The 22,872-nt window shown below is 41.9% G+C and overlaps 1 protein-coding gene across 1 annotated transcript; it reads left to right on the forward strand.

The window, feature by feature from the left end:
- The first annotated feature begins 8,817 nt into the window (after positions 1–8,817).
- On the forward strand, positions 8,818–17,865 carry LOC106605294 (uncharacterized). Its single transcript, XM_014200770.3, has 10 exons — positions 8,818–9,422; positions 9,521–9,938; positions 10,020–10,116; positions 10,349–11,531; positions 11,960–12,247; positions 12,455–12,551; positions 14,573–15,488; positions 15,634–15,703; positions 15,966–16,140; positions 16,990–17,865. Exons 4-10 carry the CDS (start codon positions 11,213–11,215, stop codon positions 17,141–17,143), a joined length of 2,019 nt encoding a protein of 672 aa, XP_014056245.1. The 5' UTR covers positions 8,818–9,422; positions 9,521–9,938; positions 10,020–10,116; positions 10,349–11,212; the 3' UTR covers positions 17,144–17,865.
- Positions 17,866–22,872: the final 5,007 nt, after the last annotated feature.

Consider the following 22,872-nt stretch of genomic DNA (forward strand, 5'->3'; position numbering starts at 1 on the left):
TTTTCACCAAATTGTAAACTCTCCCCTTTTATCTCCGGGTCCATCTCCATCTCTCTCTACCTCTCCTCTTACCCCTCACCCCATCTTTGGCCTGGAGAATGACCCCCACCTTAAACTCATTTCAATGGAGCCAACAAATTTATTTAGCAGATAAATCACTGCTTACCAAATGCTCGCAGCGCACAGAAGGTCAAAGTCATGGAAGGGATAAAAAGGAAATTACAGAGATGGTGAGTTCAGATGAGAGGTTCCAACACCAATGTAGCATGTAATGCACATCTCCCTGTAGGTGGTGGTGGCAAACTGGACCCAAACCCCTTCACTTTTATCTTATCCTGTGTACTGTACATGAAACGGACTGAATAACTTATTTAAAGAAATATTGATTGAAAGTTTATTGGTCGCGTAAAATTTAGCGGGTGTTATAGCTGGTGCAGCAAAATGCGTATGTTACTATCGCCTAACAATGCAGTAAAATGTCAAACAATTCAAATGTGAGGAAATAAAATACAAAAAGAAACGGTGGGACAAATCTGATTAACAACCCAAATAGTATATGTATAGCAGGGGATATATTAGAGTAAGCTCTGTCAAGAATCCAGTGTATACTGTAAATACATATGTTGTGTGTATAAACAGTGTAACTAAAATACAATATACAGTAGTAGAAATATTATGATGAGCTACGTTGGGGATACAGTATTTAAATACACAGTTTGAAACTGGAAGTGACCAGTGGTTCAGTGTCACTAGCATGGGACAGCAGCATTGACTGTGTGTGTGTTTGTGTGTGTATGTGCATGTGTTTGTGAGTATGAGGTGTGTGTGTGTGATAGCTTGTGTGTGTGTTTTGTGTGAGTGAGTGTGCATCACCGGTAGACGGCTAGTGATGGCTGTTCAACAGTCTATTCAACACTGTTCAAAAGAGCAGGGACAAAGAACTATGACATGACCTGACCAACAATTCTGTTACGTTACAGCCTCATTCTAAAATAGATACAATTATTTTTCCCCCTCATCAATCGACACACAATACCCCATAATGACAAAGCAAAAACAGGTTTTTAGAAATTATTGCAAATTCACACAAAACATTTTTTTTACATAAGTATTTAGACCCTTTACTCAGTACTTTGTTGAAGCACCTTTGGCAGCGATTACAGCATTGAGTCTTCTTGGGTATGATGCTACAAGCTTGGCAAACCTGTATTTGGGGAGTTTCTCCCATTCTTCTATTCAGATCCTCTCAAGCTCTGTCAGGTTGGATAGGGAGTGTCACTGCACAGCTATTTTCAAGTCTCTCCAGAGATGTTCGATCGGGTTCAAGTCCGGGCTCTGGCTGGGCCACTCAAGGACATTCAGAGACTTGTCCCGAAGCCACTCCTGTGTTGTCTTGGTTGTGTCCTTAGGGTCATTGTCCTGTTGGAAGGTGAACCTTCGCCCCAGTCTGAGATCCTGAGCGCTCTGGAGCAGGTTTTCATCAAGGATCTCTCATCTTTGTCTTGATCCTGACTAGTCTCCCAGTCTCTGCCGCTGAAAAACATCCCCACAGCATGATGCTGCCACCACCACCATGCTTCACCGTATGGATGGTATTGGCCAGGTGATGAGCGGTACCTGGTTTCCTCCAAATGTGACGTTTGGCATTCAGGCCAAATAGTGCAATCTTGATTTCATCAGACAAGAGAATCTTATTTATCATGGTCTGAGAGTCCTTTAGGTGCCTTTTGGCAAACTCCAAGCGGGCTGTCATGTGCCTTTTACTAAAGAGTGACTTCCGTCTGGCCACTCTACCATACAGGCCTGATTGGTGGTTCCAAACCTCTTCCATTTAAGAATGAGGTGGACTCCACAGGTGAAATAAATTGGCAAAAATGTCTAAAAACCTGTTTTCACTTTGTCATTATGGGATATTGTGTGTAGACTGATGTGGGGGAAACAAACATTTCATCCATTTTAGAATAAGGCTGTAACGTAACAAAATGTGGAAAAAGTTAAGGGGTCTGAATATTTTCAGAATGCACTGTATTAGCACACATATTGCTTCATGAGAACCAGCAAACTAAAGTTGAAATAATTTTGCATGATATTATCAGATAAGCTAAATAAAATTAAAAACATAATTCAGCATTGTCAACTGATCTAATGTAATTTCTTATCAATATTTCAAATCAAATGTTATTTGTCACATACACATGGTTAGCAGATGCTATTGCGAGTGTAGCGAAATGCTCGTGCTTCTAGTTACGACAGTGCAGTAATATCTAACAAGTAATTAAACAATTCCACAACAACTACCTAATACACACAAATCTAAGTAAAGGGATGGAATAAGAATATATACATATAAATATATGGATGAGTGACGACCGAGCGCATAGGTAAGATGCAATAATAGATGGTATAAAAATACAGTATATACATATGGGATGAGTAACACAAGATATGCAAACATTATTAAAGTGGCATTATTATAGTGACTAGTGATCTATTTATTAAAGTGGCCAGTGATTTCAAGTCTGTATGTAGGCAGCAGGATCTCTGTGTTAGTGATGGCTGTTTAACAGTCTGATGGCCTTGAGATAGAAGCTATTTTTCAGTCTCTCTGTCCCAGCTCTGATGCACCTATACTGACCTCACCTTCTGGATGGTAGCGGGGTGAACAGGTAGTGGCTTGGGTGGTTGCTGTCTTTGATGATCTTTTTGGCCTTCCTGTGACAACGGTGCTGTAGGTGTCCTGGGGCAGGTAGTTTACCCCCGGTGATGCGTTGTGCAGACTGCACCACCCTCTGGAGAGCCCTGCGGTTGTGGGCGGTGCAGTTACCGTACCAGGTGGTGATACAGTCCAACAGAATGCTCTCAATTGTGTATATGTAAAAGTTTGTGAGAGTTTTAGGTGACAAGCAAAATTTCTTCAGCCTCCTGAGGTTGGAGAGGCACTGTTGCGCCTTCTTCACCACACTGTCTGTGTGGGTGGACCATTTCAGTTTGTCCGTGATGTGTACACCGAGGAACTTAAAAACTTTCCACCTTCTCCACTGCTGTCCCGTTGATGTGGATTGGGGTGTGCCCCCTCTGCTGTTTCCTGAAGTCCACGATCATCTCCTTTGTTTTGTTGACGTTGAGTGAGAGGTTGTTTTCCTGACACCACACTCTGAGGGCCCTCACCTCCTCCCTATACGCTGTCTTGTAGTTGTTGGTGATCAAGCCTACTACTGTTGTGTCGTCTGCTAACTTGATGATTGAGTTAAAGGTGTGCATGGCCACACAGTCATGGGTGAACAGAGAGTACAGGAGGGGACTGAGCACGCACCCTTGTGGGGCCCCAGTGTTGAGGATCAGCGAAGTGGAGATGTTGTTTCCTAACTTCACCACCTGTGGTGGCCCGTCAGGAAGTCCAGGACCCAATTGCACAGGGTGGGGTTGAGACCCAGGGCCTCAAGCTTAATGATGAGCTTGGAGGGTACTATGGTGTTGAATGCTGAGCTGTAGTCAATGAACAGCATTCTTACATGGGTATTCCTCTTGTCCAGATGGGATAGGGCAGTGTGCAGTGTGATGGCGATTGCATCGTCTGTGGACCTATTAGGGCGGTATGCAAATTGAAGTGGGTCTAGGGTGGCAGGTAAGGTGGAGGTAATATGATCCTTGACTAGTCTCTCAAAGCACTTCATGATGACGGAAGTGAGTGCTACGGGGTAATAGTCATTTAGTTTGATACCTTTACCTTCTTGGGTACAGGAACAATGGTGGCCATCTTGAATCATGTGGGGACAGCAGACTGGGATAGGGAGAGATTGAATATGTCCATAAACACACCAGCCAGCTGGTCTGCGCATGCTCTGAGGACATGGCTAGGGATGCCGTTTGGGCCAGCAGCATTGGGAGGGTTAACACATTTAAAATGTCTTATTCGCGTCGGCCACGTAGGAGGAGAGGGAGAGCCCGCAGTGCTTGGTAGCGGGCCGGGTCGGTGGCACAGTATTAACCTCAAAGCGGGCAAAGAAGGTGTTTAGTTTGTCTGGAAGCAAGACATCGGTGTCCGTGACGAGGCTGGTTTTCTTTTTGTAGTCCGTGATTGCCTGTAGACTCTCTCGTGTCTGAGCCGTTGAATTGCGACTCCACTTTGTCCCTATAACTACACTGTTTGTATAACTACACTGTTTGTATTCGGCCATAATCCCAGTCATCTTTCCATGGTAAATGCGGTGGTTCGCGCTTTCAGTTTTGTGCGAATGCCACCATCTATCCACGGTTTCTGGTCAGGGTAGGTTAATAGTCACAGTGTGTACAACATCTCCAATGCACTTCCTTATAAACTCACTCACCGAATCAGCATTTAAATCAATATTATTCTCTGAGGCTACCCAGGAACATTTCCCAGTCCGCATGATCAAAACAATCTTGAAGCGTGGATTCCGATTGATCAGACCAGCGTTGAAAAGTTCTTGCCACAGGTACATCCTGTTTTGAGTTTCTGCCTATAGGATGGGAGAAGCAAAATGGAGTCGTGGTCAGATTTGCCGAAAGGAGGGCGGGGGAGGGCCTTGTATGCATCGTGGAAGTTAGAGTAGCAGTGATCCAGTGTATTGCCTGCACGAGTGCTACAATCAATATGCTGATAGAATTTAGGTAGTCTTGTTCTCAAATTTGTTTTGTTAAAATCCCCAGCTACAATAAACGCAGCCTTAGGATATATGGTTTCCAGTTTGCATAGTCCAGTGAAGTACCTTGAGGGCCGTCGTGGTATCAGCTTGAGGGGGGATATACACGGCTGTGACAATAACCGACGAGAATTGTCTTGGGAGATAATATGGTCGGCATTTGATTGTGAGGAATTCTATGTCAGGTGAACAAAAGGACTTGAGTTCCTGTATGTTGTTACGATTACACCATGAGTCGTTAATCATGAAGCATACACCCTCGCCCTTCTTTTTCCCAGAGAGATGTTTATTTCTGTCGGCGTGACGCATAAATAATCCCAGCGGCTGTACTGACTTCGACAACATAATCCGAGAGAGCCATGTTTCCGTGAAACAGAGTATGTTACAATCCCTGATGTCTCTCTGGAAAGCAACCATTGCCCTAATTTTGTCTACCTTGTTATCTTGAGACTGGACATTGGCGAGTAATATACTTGGAAGCGGTGGGTGGTGTGCATGCCTCCAAAGTCTGACCAGAAGGCCGCGCCGTCTACCTTTTCTGCGGCGACGCTGTTTTGGGCCGGCCTCTGGAATCAGATCAAATGCCCTGGGTGGTGGTGTGAACAAAGGATCCACTTCGGGAAAGTTGTATTCCTGTTCATAATGTTGGTAAGTTGATGTTGCTCTGATATCCAATAGTTCTTCCCGGCAGTATGTAATAACACTTAAGATTTTCTGGGCTAACAATGAAAGAAATAATATATAAAAAACGAATTACTGCATAGTTCCCTAAGGACTAGAAAAGAGGCGACCCTCTCTGTCGGCGCCATCTTGCCACAAATATTTTGGTCAAGTACCAGGATAAACTAAATTAAATGTGCGGTCTTCCCACCGAATTCCATATGTACCGTGATTTAATAGGGGATCACAATATGATGATAATTTGATTTGTCTGACCAACCAGCCAACTGGGCTGCTTATCCATGACCTCTGAACTCTTTAGTTTTTCAGTTGGCTGGTTGAGGACAGCACCTTCACTTGACCCCTCGGCCTGTATGGTAATGCCATGAAGTGGGAGGGGCAGTTATTTGAGAGGAGAGAGGCCACACAACATGAGCTCAAGGCCAGTGTCCTCTAACTATGTACCAACCCGCCTTAGCTATGTTTACTCATCTTTGTATACAAACTACTGCCTTCTATTCCTTCATTGAACTCTAAGTCCATCCATCCGCCTAGCTAGTTATCAATATTCTTTACATGCCTGCCAACAGTGTCTAACTGTATGCATACAGGCAGGCAGAACATATTCAAAGCCTTTGCATCCTTCTGTACATCTGTGTGAAGTGGTTAGAATTCAATTCGCAGGCTTCCTATATGCTGTGCATATTGATAACATCTATCTACCATAGCACATACAGTAGCACAGATTTCCAGGCTGCGCTCCAAAAGCCAGTGAAAGCATTCAGGCTTTAGATGGGAGTGCTGTGATCAGAGTGGGGCTCAATTAACTACTGTTGTGGGTGTTGGGATTGGGGCCGGAGGCTGGGGGCCGAGTGGGGCCAAATCCTCTCCTCCAGGCCCAGCTGGGGGATTAGGAGGGTTTCCTGTCCCTTGGCTGACCCTTCAAACCCTGCCCAGATGTCCTGAACCCCCCCCCCCCCCCCCCGAACCCGCTCTTAACTCTTTCAAGACAAAGCACTCAGGTGACACCTCTTATCTCAAGGGCTCGCTCTTTTCTCTCTCTCTTGCTCGGCCTCTTAACGGCTTTCCCTGCCCTCTGGTCTTGAGAGGGGGTGTTCGTCGTGTCGGCTATCCCTCGACTGGACTCGCGGTCTGGGGTTCTGAATGACTTAAGGATGGAAATTAGTCTCTTGGTCTCAATCCTCCGCTGCATGCCTGCCGCAAGGTGTTTAAGAATAGCCAACCAAGGTCGAGAGCCACTGACAAAGACTACGCTATCTGTGTCAAATGAAGTGAAGAAAGGAAAAGTTGGTCTGTATGTATACCCGTCTGTGGCTCTGTTCAAGAATGTGTCTGTGACCTCGCTAACCTCGTGCTGTGCAGGTCTTCAGAAGTTGATGGTGGTCCTTGAGGGGTCTCGAGGGTGACCCTGCTCCAAAGGACAGACACTTGGCAGGGTAATGACCACCCAAAGGGAACCCTATTGATATCTAATAGGGCATGGAGAGATGAACGGATTAGGAATCTGTCCGGGTCAGATGCAGGGATTAGCATTCAAAATGGCTCTTATTTCTTTAACATATTCCGAGAAAGGTCCAAAGTATTTTCATGAAATGCCCAAGTACTTCCTTATAGATCTGAGATACCATACTGTTTACACTGTTTAAGTAAGATGGAGTCTTTTACAGATGGGAATATAATAGCCCCATGTCTTCATCAAGGTTTGACAGATTCAGTGTTGGATCAGTACTACTGTACACATGCATGTATTCATCACAATAAAGTACACATCTTGACCACCTGCCCTCACATTCAGCCAAATATGTATGTATATGTATATATTATCATCAATCTTCCTCCATCTCTCTACAATGTTCTCTGTTCTTTTTCATGTGCTTCTCTTAATCCTCCTGCTCTATTTACCCTCACCACCACCCTGCCTCTCCATCCCTTTATCTCTGCCCTCTTCCTCATTCCCTCCTCTCCCTTCTCCTCCTCCTCTCCCTCTGTCATCGCAGGGCAGTCAGAGTTTTAGGGACCCAGTGAACTGTGAAATCGCACAAATTGCTGTTGCTTTACGTCTGGCCCAGCGACAGAGGGAGAGAAAGAGAAAAGGAGTGAGAGAAAAGAGGAGGGAAAGAGAGATTTTCTGCTCTAACACTTCTGAACCTTTTTTGCCCCCCTTATTCAAACACACGGACACACATGCACACGCACAGCTGCAAGACTGCATATCTCCCCCCCCCCCCACTACCTCCACTTCACCACCACCTACTCTCAACATATAATCCCTCCACCCCCCATGATAAGACACCACCACTTTGCTTTAGTATCCGGGTCACAGAACAACTTGGCGAAACAGCCTCAAGAGCGTTAAAACCCCTAGACCTGGGAGAGACATTTCAGCCACTTCTAATGAAAAGAACGCTTCCCCTAACACCCAAGTCACAAAAAGGCTAAAAAGAACATGCTGTGACTGTGTTTGCACTTGTGATGACTCCATGTTTTTTTCTATTTTAGTCAGACAGTAAGAACTAAGCAGGATATGTATACAGCATACCTGACTTTACCTCATATTGGTCCTTCCTTCTAATGATGAAGAGATGTCGAAAGCTATAGTTTTTCATGTTATATTTTTGGTCTATTTTTAGACAACCCCAATCTATCCCATACTTTCTACTCACAACAATTGATTTAGATTTCCATGCATCTCCACAAGCTGAAATGTTATGAGCCAGCAAACCACATTATATGGATATATCCACATAAATTTGTAAAGATGTTCCCATAAAACTTTCTGGCTTTATTTTGAAGATATAATACACCTGTGCATATATGATGGACTGTGACCATCCCTCAAAGGCTGGTACCTACAGCATTGGAGCAATGGGCAACTTTCGTCCCTTATGTCCATATTATTTGCTGTATACTACCATCATGTGGAGCAAAGCTGCTACTGCAAGTTGGCCCTTTAATTTCAATATTTGCACCGTCTCTATGCACACTCACAGAGCACAACAAACTCACACACACACACACACACACACACACACACACACACACACACACACACACACACACACATATTAGGCACATACATTTATACTGACTCTACACACCGCACACCAACTCACATGCAAGCTCCTGCTACTCTGTCTATCGTATATCCCGTTGCCTAGTTCCCCTTATACATATCTACCTCCATCACTCCAGTATCCCTGCACATGCATGGTATTGGAACGGACTTTTTAAATATTTCCTGTATATAGTATGCCTACTTACTTACTTTATTGTGTATTTCATATTTCTTATTATTATTTAACGTGTGTTCCTTTCTAGTGATACATTGTTATTGATTATTGCATTGTTGGGTTTTGAGTTTGCAAGAAAGGCATTTCACTGTACTTGTGCATGTGACATTAAAACGTGGAACTTGAAACAAAATCATTATTAATTGAGTTAGCTACCACTAGACGACGCTGTGACTTCGCTACCACCTTTAAAAGACCTAATACATGCGGATGTGAATGGTGTTGGGAGATAATTAACATGAACTGTGTCTGTTCTCTTTAATGTATTATTTTCTCTGGTATTAACGCGTTCCTTTGAAATCCCGCCGGTTCGTTCTCTTACCAATTTGTTGTTATCTCATCACCTGTGTTTGAAGCTGTCGGTTAGCACTGCTTGGTGCACATGCAGTCTTTAGTGCCCGGCTTTCGTGTTTAAAAAAAAAAGAATTATTTCCATAGTAGAGCAATGTTCTCTGTTTTACAAAATGAAGACGACGCTCGAGCAGTCGAAAATGCAGTTAGAACAGCGATACATACTATTGTGAGTGTTATTTCTAGTATCAACAGTGCCAAAATACAAGCATACCAAATTAAGTTGGCTGAGAAGGACAAAGAAAACGAAACGCTGAAACGCAAAGTTACAACAGCAGAACTTGAGGTCACAGCATTGCGAGGCTCCTTTGAATTGTCTGGAAATGAATGTCATCAAGTCAGGTCAAGCACTTATGCACTTTCACCAGAAATGCAAAGAGGGAAACCAATGAGAACGAGGTGTCAAGCAAAGCTGAGTGGAGAATAGATTTCCCCTGTGAGTATTGTCCCCATTGTTTTTATCCCAATATTTAGCTCTTTGACATGCACTTACCAACCCCTACTTTTGTCCAAATATCTTTGTTTTGATCACAGGTCTCGGTGGAAGGACTCCTCCACAGGTTTTTTTCCCAGTGCAAAGACACAGCTCTTCCCACTGGGGCATCAACTATTTATACGTCCCATCACCAGAACCATACCTCCCATTCTGCAGAAGAGTCTGGGCTTTTAGCAGAGCTAACCAGAGGCCAGTCCCCATCACCCAGTCCAGTCACCAGACCAGTGATAAAAGAGGAGCCCTCTGACATTGAGACATTCTACATTAAATGGGAGATGAGTGAGGAGGGCATTGGGGAGCAACAGGAGGGCCTAGGCCTGATACACATCCTGGGAAAAGAGTATGAAGCTCAGCAGAGGGGTGGAACTCCAATCAGGCAAAGAGATGGAACTCACCCTGTTGCTGGTAGCCAGAGTGGACATGAGTATGGGGAGAGACCGACCAGGCATCTGAGAAGTATGCATGTGAAATGATGATTAGAAAAAAAATCAAGTTTAAGAGGGTCATGCCAACGACAATATGGTTCTATTGTCTCAGGGAGGCTGTCAAGCGCAGAGACACAGAGGAGGTTCAGAGAGAGAGTCCGTGCTGACCCTGAGAAGTTCCGGGCCTACAAGGAGAAGGAACGTCGCAGGTAAATAGGTTACTGTACCTTTCACTACCACAGTCTGGGTGTCCACCTTCAATATAGTCTTGATGAGAATATTGACGTTAACTTGAATTAAATTAATCTTAATTCCATTGTCCTACATGGAGACGTTCATTTCAGACATTTGAAAACAGAGCATACAATTTGTTTATCTTTGATCATGTGTATGTGCATTTGTTGAAGAATCTGTGTTCATACTCACTCTTTTTTTTTTCAGGAATCAGCAGAGGAAAGTGTCGATATCATATTTACCTGAAGAGACCCGCAGATTGAAGAGAGAGGCCTGGAGAGAAGCATCCAGACCCTGTCGTGCCCCCAAAATGTCCTACTTCCAAACGAACCCCACACAGCCCTGCCACCTCCCACAGAACACAGAGACACCTGGGGAGACTAGGGGACACCACAGACAGTAGGGGGGATTAGGCCTGCACAGATGAGTTTAGGCTGCTGAACAAAGATGGGAATTTGGGATCATATTTCTTGATATCTCCTTTGTTGTTTGAGAGGATGATTTCTGTATCATATTGTAATGATAGTTATTCAATGAATTGGTTCGGGCTGTTAATGTTCTATGTTTTTATTTTATTTGGAAATGTCGGTAAATTAATTCACATTGTACACCATTTGCTATTATTCACTGATTTACCACTAGACGGTGCTGTGATTGAGCCACCCCAAACACATTTGATACGTGACGCGCGCGATTGGCGCGGCGGAAGTGAACTTCGAGGTGAACATTGAGCTGTTATACACTTGCTCTCTAAAACATGTCAAATAAATTTTCTTCAGAATATTTTATACAAGTGTGAGTGCCTTTGAAATACCACGTTTTCGTTCGCTTTCTCTCTTTGATAATATTGTCACTGAAGGGTTACAAACTGACGCACACATCGGTAGAGTTGTTGGCTGCTGACTGTTTATCCAGCAGAGCTAGCTAGTAATGTTAGTGTCACAGACAAAAGGGTTAGCTAGTTATCAGCTGCTTCACTCTGTGACTTGGCCGACTTAGAAACCCACACAACCTAAGGTTGTCAAGTTGAGTTTTTTTTAAAGTTTTTTTTTTAATCTCCCAAGTAGAGCAATGAATTCCTGTTTACATAAAGAAGAAAACGCTCGTGCAGTGGAAAATGCTATCAGAACAGCGGTAAATACTGTCATGGATGTTATTTACAATATGAACAGTACCAAAATACTGGAATATGAAAGGAAGGTGGCAGAGAGGGACAAAGAAAATGAAACCCTTAAATATAAGCTTAAAAAAGCTGAAGACGAATTAACAACATTTCGAGTAGGCCTATCCTTTGAATTGTCTGGACTTTCACCAGAAAGAGATTTTGGGAAACCGATGTGCCATGAGAACGAGGTGGCAAGCGAAAATGATTGGAGAATGGATTTCCCCAGTGAGTAGCTCTGTCCTGATTGCTTGGTTATCAGTAGTTCATAATACTGTACATTCCCACTCAAGTCACCGGTGCATAAATGTCAGTGTGTACATCATTATAGACACTATGATATCATGAGGATGAATGTATTCATAGTTGATATTCCCCATATGCTAAAGTAATGCCGTTGCCAGTACTGAGACAAATCTGGTACATGAGGTCATGTAGCTAACTACCCAACTTTCCACAGTATATGCTCTGCAGATGATCATTGTGTACTAGGTACTGCCCCATTTAGCATTGCAACGCCTATGATGAGACATCTTGTAATCTTGTTCATTTTAACCGCCCTGCTGGTAAAGGCAATTTGAACATGTCTATGCTCAAACCTGGCCAGTTTGTGACCAACCCCTGCTTTAGATATCATGTATTTGTTTCAATCCCAGGTCTCAATGCAGGGACTCCTGGGCTTTCAGCAGATCGAGCCAGAAGCCAGTCCCCATCAGCCATTCCAGTCACCAGCCCAGTGATAAAAGAGGAGCCTGCTGACACTGGGTCCTTCTACATCAAATGGGAGATGAGTGAGGAGAGCATTGCAGAACAACAGGAGGGCTTAGGCCCGATGCACGTCTTGGGGAAAGAGTCTGATGGAACGTCTTCTGTTGCTGGAAGCCAGAGTCCAGGCGATAGACGTTCAGAACTGTCTGAGGAGACATCGACAGAGCATGTGAAAAGTATGCTTGTGTGTCTTGTCTCTGTCCTTTTCTGTTTGTTGTTGTGTTTTTTTATAGTGGAGTGGTGAGGGGATTGTAAAGTTGTAAGGGGTCTTATGGGTTTAAAAACAACTGTCTGCTACGCAGTTCATGGTAAAATCCAAGTTAAATTCAGGTTTAAGAGGATCATGCCAATAACAATACGGTTCTATTGTCTCTTGACATCAGGGAGGCTGTCAACCGCAGAGACACAGCGGCAATACAGAGAGAGAATCCGTGCTGACCCTGAGAAGTTGCGGGCCTACAAGGAGAGGGCAAAATGCCGGTATGACCTTTAATCCACACAGTCTGGGTGTCCACAATTTCACTTAAATTGCGATTCAATTTAATTAAGTTGTCTTGCAAAACACGGAGCATGCAATATTTCTGACATGTTTAGCATATTTTAGTGCTTTGACTGGATTTTGGGTTGTCAGTTATTTTTTTATTTATCTGTGCTGTGAAAGACAAATCCACAGTAAAATACTCTGTTTTGCAGTGTAACACAGTAGATTACATTATAATATGGGGCGTTTTTTCAAGGTGGGAAAACAATACAGTAATCTTCCGTAATATAAAGCTTCCTGTTATATTACTGTAACATTACTGTACTTCACATAAAAACATATTTTCTGTTAAGAGCGTTGGGCCACTAACCGAAAGGTTGCTTGTTCAAATCCCCGAGCCGACTAGGTGAAAAATCTGCCGATGTGCCCTTGCGCAAGGGACTTAACCCAAATTGATCCTTTAAGTCGCTCTGGATAAGAGCGTCTGCTAAATGACAAATGGTGTTAAAATCAACAGTGCTTCACTGTCGGGAGAATATTTTAACCTCTCTGGGATCGTTCGGGACGTGAGCGTCCCACCTCGCCAACAGCCAGTGAAATTGCAGGGCGCCAAATTCAAACAACAGAAATCTCATAATTAAAATTCTTCAAACATACAAGTATTATACACCATTTTAAAGATAAACTTCTTGTTAATCCAGCCACAGTGTCCGATTTCAAAAAGGCTTTACGGCGAAAGCACACCATGCGATTATGTTAGGTCAGCGCCTAGCCACAGAAAACCATACAGCCATTTTCCAAAGAAGGAGAGGTGTCAGAAATAGCGTTAAAATAAATCACTAACCTTTGATGATCTTCACTGGATGGCACTAACAGGACTCCATGTCAGACAATAAATGTGTGTTTTGTTCGTTAAAGTTCATCTTTATGTCCAAATACCTCCTTTTTGTTCACGCGTTTAGTCCAGTAATCCAAATGCACGAAGCGCGGGCACAAAGTCCAGACGAAAAGTCAAAAAAGTTCCATTAAAGTTTGTAGAAACATTTCAAACGATGTATACAATCAATCTTTAGGATGTTTTTATCATAAATCTTCAATAATATTCTAACCGGACAATTCCGTTGTCATTAGAAATGAAAGAGAACGAGCGAGACTAAACTAAAGTCTTTCAGCTTGACCACTTGTTGAAACAGCTCTTATTCAATCCCCTTTCACAATACAAGCCTGAAACAACTTCTAAAGACTGTTGACATCTACTGGAAGCCTTAGGAAGTGAAATCTGACCCCACAGACACAGGATATTGGATAGGCAATCACTTAAACTACAAACCTTAAATCCAACCAGGAAGTGGGAAATCTTTCTCAGGTTTTTGCCTGCCATATGAGTTCTGTTATACTCACAGACATTATTTTAACAGTTTTGGAAACTTTACTGTGTTTTCTATCCAAATCTACCAATTATATGCATATCCTAGCTTCTGGGCCTGAGTAACAGGCAATTTACTCTGGGCACGCTTTTCATCCAAACTTCCCAATGCTGCCCCCTATCCCAATGAAGTTAATAGATATTTTTTTTAAATCATTGATTGTCACGAAAGGTCTGCGTAAAGTATAAACGGAAAAGGTTTATGGTCTAACCGGACACTATGTTGAGCCAATTCAGCTCAGATGTCTTGGTTCCAATGCTACAGGCAGGATATGCTTCTGTCAGTAGATCCCTATCAAAGAGACTCTGACACCTATTCTTGGACTGTCAACAGTGAAAGACCAGTACAAAATTATCCATCTTGTTGCTAATGAGGACATGACAAATGGTCAAATTTGAATGAAAATGGACTGTTACAAGAACCTCCCATCATCATTGTCAATAATTCTCTACCGGGATGCATTGGAGGTACCAAATCATCTTGGCTCAGACAAAAATAAACATATAATAACATATTGGCTTTGTATAGCACTGTGAACACTTGCCACGCAAGCAACCATCAATTTATCCCATGCAATTGGTATTGCTTTTTAGGGAGGAGGAGGATGATGATGAGGATTGGATCAGCAACTTTCATGTCCCTTGGCAGCAGACGCCTGAAAGCCTCAGGCGAGCCATTGCAGAGGGACGAAGAGTTGAGGCGGCAGATAGGCGGCTGATGGTGAGGATCACCGTTGATGCAATGCGTGTACACTGCCTCAACCCCAACAAGAAAGTATGTGCAGAAATAGCCAAAGCCATAGTTGCAGAATATCCAGAGAGCTTTGCAGACCTGTCAAAAGAAGGGGAACTGCTTAGCAGAAGGTACTCCTCCTTGCTCACCCAAATAAAGACCAGAGTGGAGCATGTGAACCGGAACACTGAAAATAGAATACGCAGACCCAAGACGAGCAAAAAAGGGGAACACAGCAACAGACAAGCCAAAACAGCAAGAACAAAAGTGGATAGTTATGGGTGCATCAACTGGCACCCACAGGACCTTCCGGAAGGAGAGACTCCTGAGTCCCTGGAAAACAAGAGACAGATTATGGCCACCATTTTCAACAGTGCAGGCCCCAGAGGTGTGGACAGGGGAGATGTGGATGAATTCATGAGGCTTACGTACATTAACCAACGCCACATGATAAATGCATGGCCAGCCCCAAGCATCGGTGACGTCAAGGAACAATGGCCTTTTCTTTTTACCAAGAGATGGCTCTGCGCCCACTTCCACATGCTCACTGGAGTTGAGATCGACCGCTGCCTCAGTGACGCTCTGCTGAGCAAGGGAAAGACCATTGTCAATTTCTTCCGAAGTCAGAAACCCAACTGGAGGAGAGGCATCCAAAGTCTCCTCAATGACATTGAAGGTGACGTCAGTAACAACAAGGACCTCACAGCCTGTGCCGCCATTCTTCTGGTGCTGTCTCACTTCAGAGAGAAAGAGGACTCTCTCTTCCTCTTGGCTGATGTAAGTTATTGTGTGTGATTTTATTCAAATAAAAAACATTGTATTCTGATTGTTTCATACTGGGACTATATACATTATACTGTGCTTTTACACACATGATTGATCATATCAGGATTCAACAACCTTCTTTTTGTGTTTAATGTAGGTGAATGACACCCAGATGGATGTAGAGGCGCAGTTGCATTTGCCGGCCACTCCAAGACTTATCATGCTTGGTAATGACAACATTTTGTGTATGGACTGGAGATGATCATATTCAGAACTCAGATTATGACCATGGTGGGGCTAGATAAACCACCAGAAATACATACTGGTACTTAACTACATAATGTTAACGCTACACAGAAGAATAGAACAATAAGATGAATTCTAGCCTAAATACTGTAATATTTAATTGTGGTGGAACAGAAATATATTGTGTAGGCCTATATTAGAAAATATCTTGTGTAACACAATCATTATTACTGTATACTTCAGGGAGTTCCCTGCTGGCTTCGTCTAAATGGATGGTGTCGATCGAGGGGAGAGTGGTCTGTGTTTTGGAAAATCAGTCCGACTTTGCTGCTGCCCTCTCTGTTCTCTTCGGCTGTTTCTACGTGTTTAATACAGAGTACCAGGAGACAGCATCAGCAACACTGGAGCTTATTCAGAGGCAAGTATTGAACATTTATTGATCCAGCACTTACATTTGTCTTGCATGCCTTGCCGTTAAATTACATTTCATTTTTGCGTATCTCAGTTTTGAGAGACTTACTTAGTGTTGCAAAGGGAGGGTATATTACTGGAAACTTTCGTTTACCACAAAACTACCAGATTTTTGGTATCTTTCAAGGATTTTATGTAATCCATTACAATACATATAGTGGCCCTTTTGGGTACCTCAGATTATCACAGGTGTCTGTAATTATCTCTGGCCCTCTGTGTGGCTTTATCACATGTAAATATATGAAATAATTAAAGATGATTTTAAAATAGAAAAACAAAGCTGTAAAACATCCTAAATATAATCCATCAATTTAGTCAATATCATTGGTGTTTAATATGAGGGTTTCAGCATGAAGTATCCTTTTAGATATTTTTTACACACTTATTTATTTTACTATGTCAGTATGTATTTGTTGTCAATGTTTTGGCATCAAACTGGGGGCAGTTGTAAAAAGTAAATCGTTGGAAGAGTTGCAGAGTTAATTGAAAATAACGTTAATTAGATTTGTTCATTAATTCGGCTATTTTCTCTTGAACCTTATAGTCTATCTACTAGAAACTCATGGACAATATGGACACATATGTATTCATATATAGTATTCATTATTTTTTTTCTTTAAGTTATTCAAGTATAAATGACCAAAGTTACAATAGATTGCCATACATTTTCTATTAATTAACAAAATGACTGAAGATTCAGGTAGATTGGTAAATTACCGGTAGCTTTACAACCCAAATTTAAAGAATTGTGAAAGCAATGCCTGGATTGACTAACTCTTCCATGTTGACTGTTTAGGTTTCTAGTAGGGATCAACCCAAATGAAGGAACCAAATGCTCTTCATACCTTGATTCAGAAGCCGGAGTGAGCCGCAGGACTGGAAGAGTTGTGCAAAGGAAGACCGATGCAGTTGCCACCTTCCTCAAAGACCTTACTGAATTTGAATGGTAGAACCAGTTTCATAGGAGATACAAACAAGGATGCACATACATGATGCATAGCTTCAAATGTTGCTCTTGTTTAATATCAATCAATCACCACTACAGATTGCAATTGAGATCTATCATGATATGCATCTTGGAATATTTGTCCTATGTTTCTGTTGGCTGGCCCTGTCTGTGATGGGGAAACGTGATTGTATAACTTTTATGTTATAATGACGTTATAAATGATTACCGGAAGTGTTTTTTGTTGTTGACAGATTTAAGACGTTTTGTAGACTTATTGTAAACAAAATCAGTGTGATAAATTCTATTTTGTTCGTAACGAGTTTCCATTTCCCTACAGTGTTAAAGGGGCAGTGCAGTTAAACTTGATTTTCCTGCTTTTTTAAATATATTTCCACACGATGAGGTTGAAATAAAACATAGAAATTGTGAAAATTATTCCCTTTTTTGTGTAAGAGCTGTTTGAAAATTGCCTGGAATTTGTCTAAGTACCTGTCTAGTTGGGATGGAACTTTTTGGCCCACCTCATGACGTCGCAATGTGATCTAATTATAATAGACCTATGATTGTTCATCTGGGTAAGGGAGGATGGTCTAGAGCCCACTATCAGACAATCTGGTCTGTGTATGTAAATACTGTATTCAAATGTTTTTCCTAACACCCACATGATCAAACTGAGCATTTTAAGGGCCAAAGGAGGCTCAGTGAAATAAATGGTTAAACATACAGTATATGTTGGAGTTATTTTTCATTAAATATACACAGTGATTTGTTATACATATGGTGATGATTTAATAATAGAATTACAAAGACTGCATGAGGCTCTGCTGTTATCTTTTTCAATATTACTTATTTGTGATAAAACGTCCTGTTTTGGATTAAACTGCATTTTGCCATTGCCAATCTATCTTGAGGAATGGAATTTGTTTACTCCTTACAGTGCAGTGCTTTTTTCTGACTGGTAGCTAATCAATTTTGCACTTTAAATTACAGTAAAATGTTAAGCAAGTTTAAATACAATTGGCCATAAATCAATAAAATCTCCATTAATCCCCCATTCATTCAACCTGTACTTGATGTGTGCGCTCTGCTGCTGGGTAGGTTATTTAAACAATGTTGCACTTAAATGGGATTAATAGTAAGTGGGGAGGCTATGATCAAAACTCACCCAATCTAGCTGATTGTAATAGGCGACACTCAGGGTACCTGTTCAAGAGGTCATTTTGACTGCATCTACTGTTTATTGTCAAATCAAATGTACTACCCATGTGCTCTCCTTGACATGTTTCTGTTTGTTTCTTTGTTCATTCTTTATCAAATTGAACCAATAGAACTCATGGCTCAACGAAGAAGGTGTGTGACAACTGCAAAAAGTTGTTAAATTGTGCTTCTAAAATATGTGAGAGCTGCAAAGCTGTGCAGCCTTTCAAGAAATACCACAAATTACGCAATAAGGCAATGGACAAGACACTGATGGAGTGGGCAAGAAAGACCATCCTGCACAACAACGTTGCCAGGTTCCTGGACTCACTTTTTATAATGGTAACCCTCTACATTTCTGGACACATTCTTAGCTTTTTTCCATTTGAATTGAACTAATTCCCATTTTATTGCTGATTAGCAGCCATCTGATTGAAATAATGATGTAAACCTTTGTCTTCTTCAGCTCCGGAAAGTGCATGCTCTGGGCTTTAGGCCCGTCCTCCTCATAGGGAAGCAGTCCCGTGGAGGCTGCTGGGGAGTAGAAATCATGATGCCCACCAACCCTCAGCCAGGTCTGGAGGAGGACTGCCTCCAGGAGCTGCTCAAATACTATGAATCTTTACTGAAGCGTAAGTTACTCTCCACTCTCAACAGCATACACAACATACACTGAGTGTACAAAACATTAAGGACACCTGCTCTTTCCATGACATAAACTGACCAGGTGAATCCAGGTGAAAGCTATGATCCCTTATTGATGTCACTTGTTAAATCCACTTCAAGTCAGTGTAGATGACGGGGAGGAGGCAGGTTAAAGAAGGATTTGTAAGACTTGCAACAATTGAGATATGGATTGTGTATGTGTACCATTCAGGTTTAATGGGCAAGACAAAATATGTGCCTTTCAATGGTAGTAGGTGTCCTTAATGTTTTGTACAGTCAGTATACGTTCAACAACATACATACAACAGCATATACCAACAACTCCCCTCTGTGTAACAACACATTAAGGTGAAGATTGCAGAATGTATGCTACATTATTTTATTATTTATAAAAAATACCTGCCATTTTTCTTCAAACAGATATGCCTGACAACTCCACAGAAGCCACCAGTGGTAGTGTCCTGGAAGGACAAGCGGGACAGGACGGAGACGAGGGTGATGTTAGCACTGGGGAAGGAGTGGATGAAAGGGCTGCAGATGTGGAAGTGGTAGAAGACGATGGAGATAGAACTGAGGGAGATGAAGAGGACATGGAACCTGACTACCAGCCACCTGCCAAGAAGACAGAGTAGAGCGAGCTGCACTACACCACAGAGGCGTGCTCTCCAAACTCTGTTTAGCCATAATAGTATTTTTTAAATGTGCAACAGCTGTATGCATGTTCATGTTTTCTATCAAGCATCTGTCTGTGTGAGAGGCCCGATAAATAAACGACTTAAGGCAGAGAAACAGCGTCATTCATTATTTTAATCTCCTTGTGGAAATGTACCAATCCAGACAAAATACATACATCTACTGAAATGTAAAATGATGACTGTCCACCAAGGTTTAGGCTTACTTCAATTTGCGCACGGTCTGTATTTATGACTGGTTATCAAATCAAAGTTTATTTGCAGATGTTATCGCAGGTGGAGCGAATTTCTTGTGTTTCTATCTCCAACAATGCAGTGATAATACCGAGAAAACAATAAGCACATCCAAAAGCAAAGGTTGGGCAGTTCTACTACGACAGCCCTAGATTGCTGTGTATCTGTGTTGTGGAGCCTGTGTTCATACTCATTCTCTCTTCAGGTATTATCAGAAGAGGGTGCTGATATCAGATCTACCTGAAGAGACTCAGAGACAGCAGAGGGAGGCCTGGAGAGAAGCATCCAGACGGCGTCGTGCCCGCGAATTGTCCTCCCTTCAGACGAACCCCACACAGCCCTGCCACCTCCCCCAGAACACAGAGACACCTGGGGAGACTAGGGGACACCACAGGGGCAGGCAGTAGGGTGGAAAGTGTGGATAGCTACTGGACAGTCTTCTTTTGACATTCCATACAGACCACTTACTTAAAATGAGATCTTGAGCATGGCCTTTAACAGTTTCAGGACTGAATAGATACCTAGTTCATCTCTGTAATTGATGTCATTGAGCCTATCAACAGGAGGCACTGTTTGTGCATGTTCAGGAGTTTCCTGTTTCCTGTTTGTGCATGTTCAGGAGTTTCCTGTTTCCTGTTTGTGCATGTTCAGGAGTTTCCTGACATGTTGAACTTACCTTATCATCCATACTTGCAGCGTTATTCTATTAGGTGTTCAATTTAGCATCAAATATTGTACAGTTTGTAATAGCAATAAAGCGAGACAAATGTTTTTCCTTATTCATTTACTGTCCATCTTTTGCAAATGAATAACATTTAACAAACTGAAGTATTGTTTTGGATTTCAAATAGTCCTTATCTGAAACAATTGGATAGGTGTTATAGAATTATGACTAAAATAAATCCCTTGATTTTGGAAGAATATGACTCATTTATATATCTTTATTACCTTATGATCCAACAAGTTTGAATACCCTTATTAAGAGCCTAGGTGGCAGCCTACCTGGATCCTTTGCTATTTGCAGACCGCCCTAAAACTGCTGTTGAAGATGCTCTTCTCTATCTCCCCCACAGAGCACAATATTCTTTGACTTCTCCAGTGCATTCAATACCATACAACCCCACCTGCTGGCCCAAAAGCTAACGAACATTCATGTCAACCCACACATAATCAAATGGATTGTGATCTGATCAATAGACCACGGTTCGTAAGACTGAACAAACATGGGGGCCCCCGCAAGGGACGGTCCTGTCACCTTTCCTGTTTATCCTTTACACAAATGTCTTTACACACAACAATGAACTGGTGACTGCTATAGTAAAATGTATCATGAGAGGAGACAATGCTCACCACAGGGAAACAACAGAGTCCTTTGTGACATGGTGTGAGGCCAACTACCTGGACCTGAATCTACTAAAGACCAAAAAGCTAGTGGTAGATTTTAGGGGAAAAAATGTTTTCAATCAAATTTGTATTAATGGTAAAGACCTTAGTATTGTTGACTCTTACAAGAACTTGGGTGTAATAGTGGACAACAAGCTGAACTGGAAGGAGAATTCACAGTGTCTACAAAAAAGCCCAATCCAGACTGTATTTTTTAGGAAAGCTTAGATATTGTCGGTGACAAAATGCTTTGCATGTTCTACAGCGGGGATGTGCTGGAATGGGCCAAGGAGGAGTTAAACCAGCTTGACAAAATCATCAAGAAAGCCAGTGCTACAATCAGCTGCAGTCTAGAATCAATGCAGGACATATTCATAAAAAGGCTGCAAGCTAAGACACACATGATCATGGACAATGACACCCACCCACTCCACAGCACTATAGTGCAGCACAGGGGCAGCTTCAGTAGCAGGTTCATCCTGCAAAGAAGCTGCACAGAGAGGTTTAGACGGTTGTTCTTATCCACAGCAATGAGGCTTCTTATTGAGTATAATAATGAATTGATTTATTGTGAATGTTGTTGCTGCTTGTTTCCCCAGAGTAGGATAGACAACAGCATTTCTTAACTCCTTTGAATTGAACTCTATATTTTATGGCCTCTAAGGTGCAGGTGCCTTCATACTGTATGTGTCTATCTGTTTTCATCATGTGTTTGTTGCATGTCTTCTCTTGTCCTTGTAATTTATTGATGATGCTTAGTGCTAAATCCATTTACCAAGTCGGGACCAATAAAGTACTACTCTACTCTCTACTCGTCACAGAAAAAAGAAGCACAAATTACTTAATTATGAATCCTTTATTAATTGCTTAATTATGAATCCCCCCCCCCCCCCAAAAAAAGTCATTTTTATTCACCCCAAAATACTCAATATATCACAAAATAAAAAAATATCAGCATAATATAGATGTCTTTTAAGTTAGCCTACAGCATTGGAAATTCCCCTTACTAAGCTTGGGACCTAGTCAATATAATCACAGAAAACCTTTATGTCACCTCAATGAAAGTTAACCAAATCAATAATGTGCTAGTTAGGTTGTAATCGTTTTGCTGCAGGCTACACACATTATCATGATGAAACTGTGTGAAATTATATCCAATGTTATGGAAGCTAGTTGGACAGAATAGCATAGCAAGCAACATAGTCTAACAAACAAAAGTGTTATACTAGCCTATTTCATTACATGCATAATATTATACTCATAAAGAGATGACATAGCTGCATACCTTTATCTTTTGCGCGTTTCTCCTCTTCTTCTTTCCTTTTTTTCCTAAACTGAGCACCTGATGGCTTAGACCATTTCTTATCTATTTGTGTTGATTTGGCACTCAAGCATCAATACATGACCCATCCCCCAACACTGTCAACCAAGAGTCAAGACTAAACTAATTCACCTTGGTGGTGTGCAGACTGGTTTTATATTATTCTTAAAGATTTCGCACAAACCAGAAAATGTCTGTGAAACTATATATTCACAGTATTGTGATTGAATTGTGGTT

This window comes from Salmo salar, chromosome 05 (assembly GCF_965601325.2).
Source record: "Salmo salar chromosome 05, fSalSal1, whole genome shotgun sequence".
NCBI classification, from domain to species: Eukaryota; Metazoa; Chordata; class Actinopteri; order Salmoniformes; family Salmonidae; genus Salmo; species Salmo salar.

Excerpts from the sequence above, each read along its gene's own strand:
- LOC106605294 (XM_014200770.3), top strand. The coding sequence starts at position 11,213 with ATGAATTCCTGTTTACATAAAGAAGAAAACGCTCGTGCAGTGGAAAAT. Across the intron at positions 12,248-12,454 it reads ATCGACAGAGCATGTGAAAA|GGAGGCTGTCAACCGCAGAG; the intron begins GTATGCTTGTGT and ends TCTTGACATCAG. Across the intron at positions 15,704-15,965 it reads TCCAAGACTTATCATGCTTG|GGAGTTCCCTGCTGGCTTCG; the intron begins GTAATGACAACA and ends TGTATACTTCAG.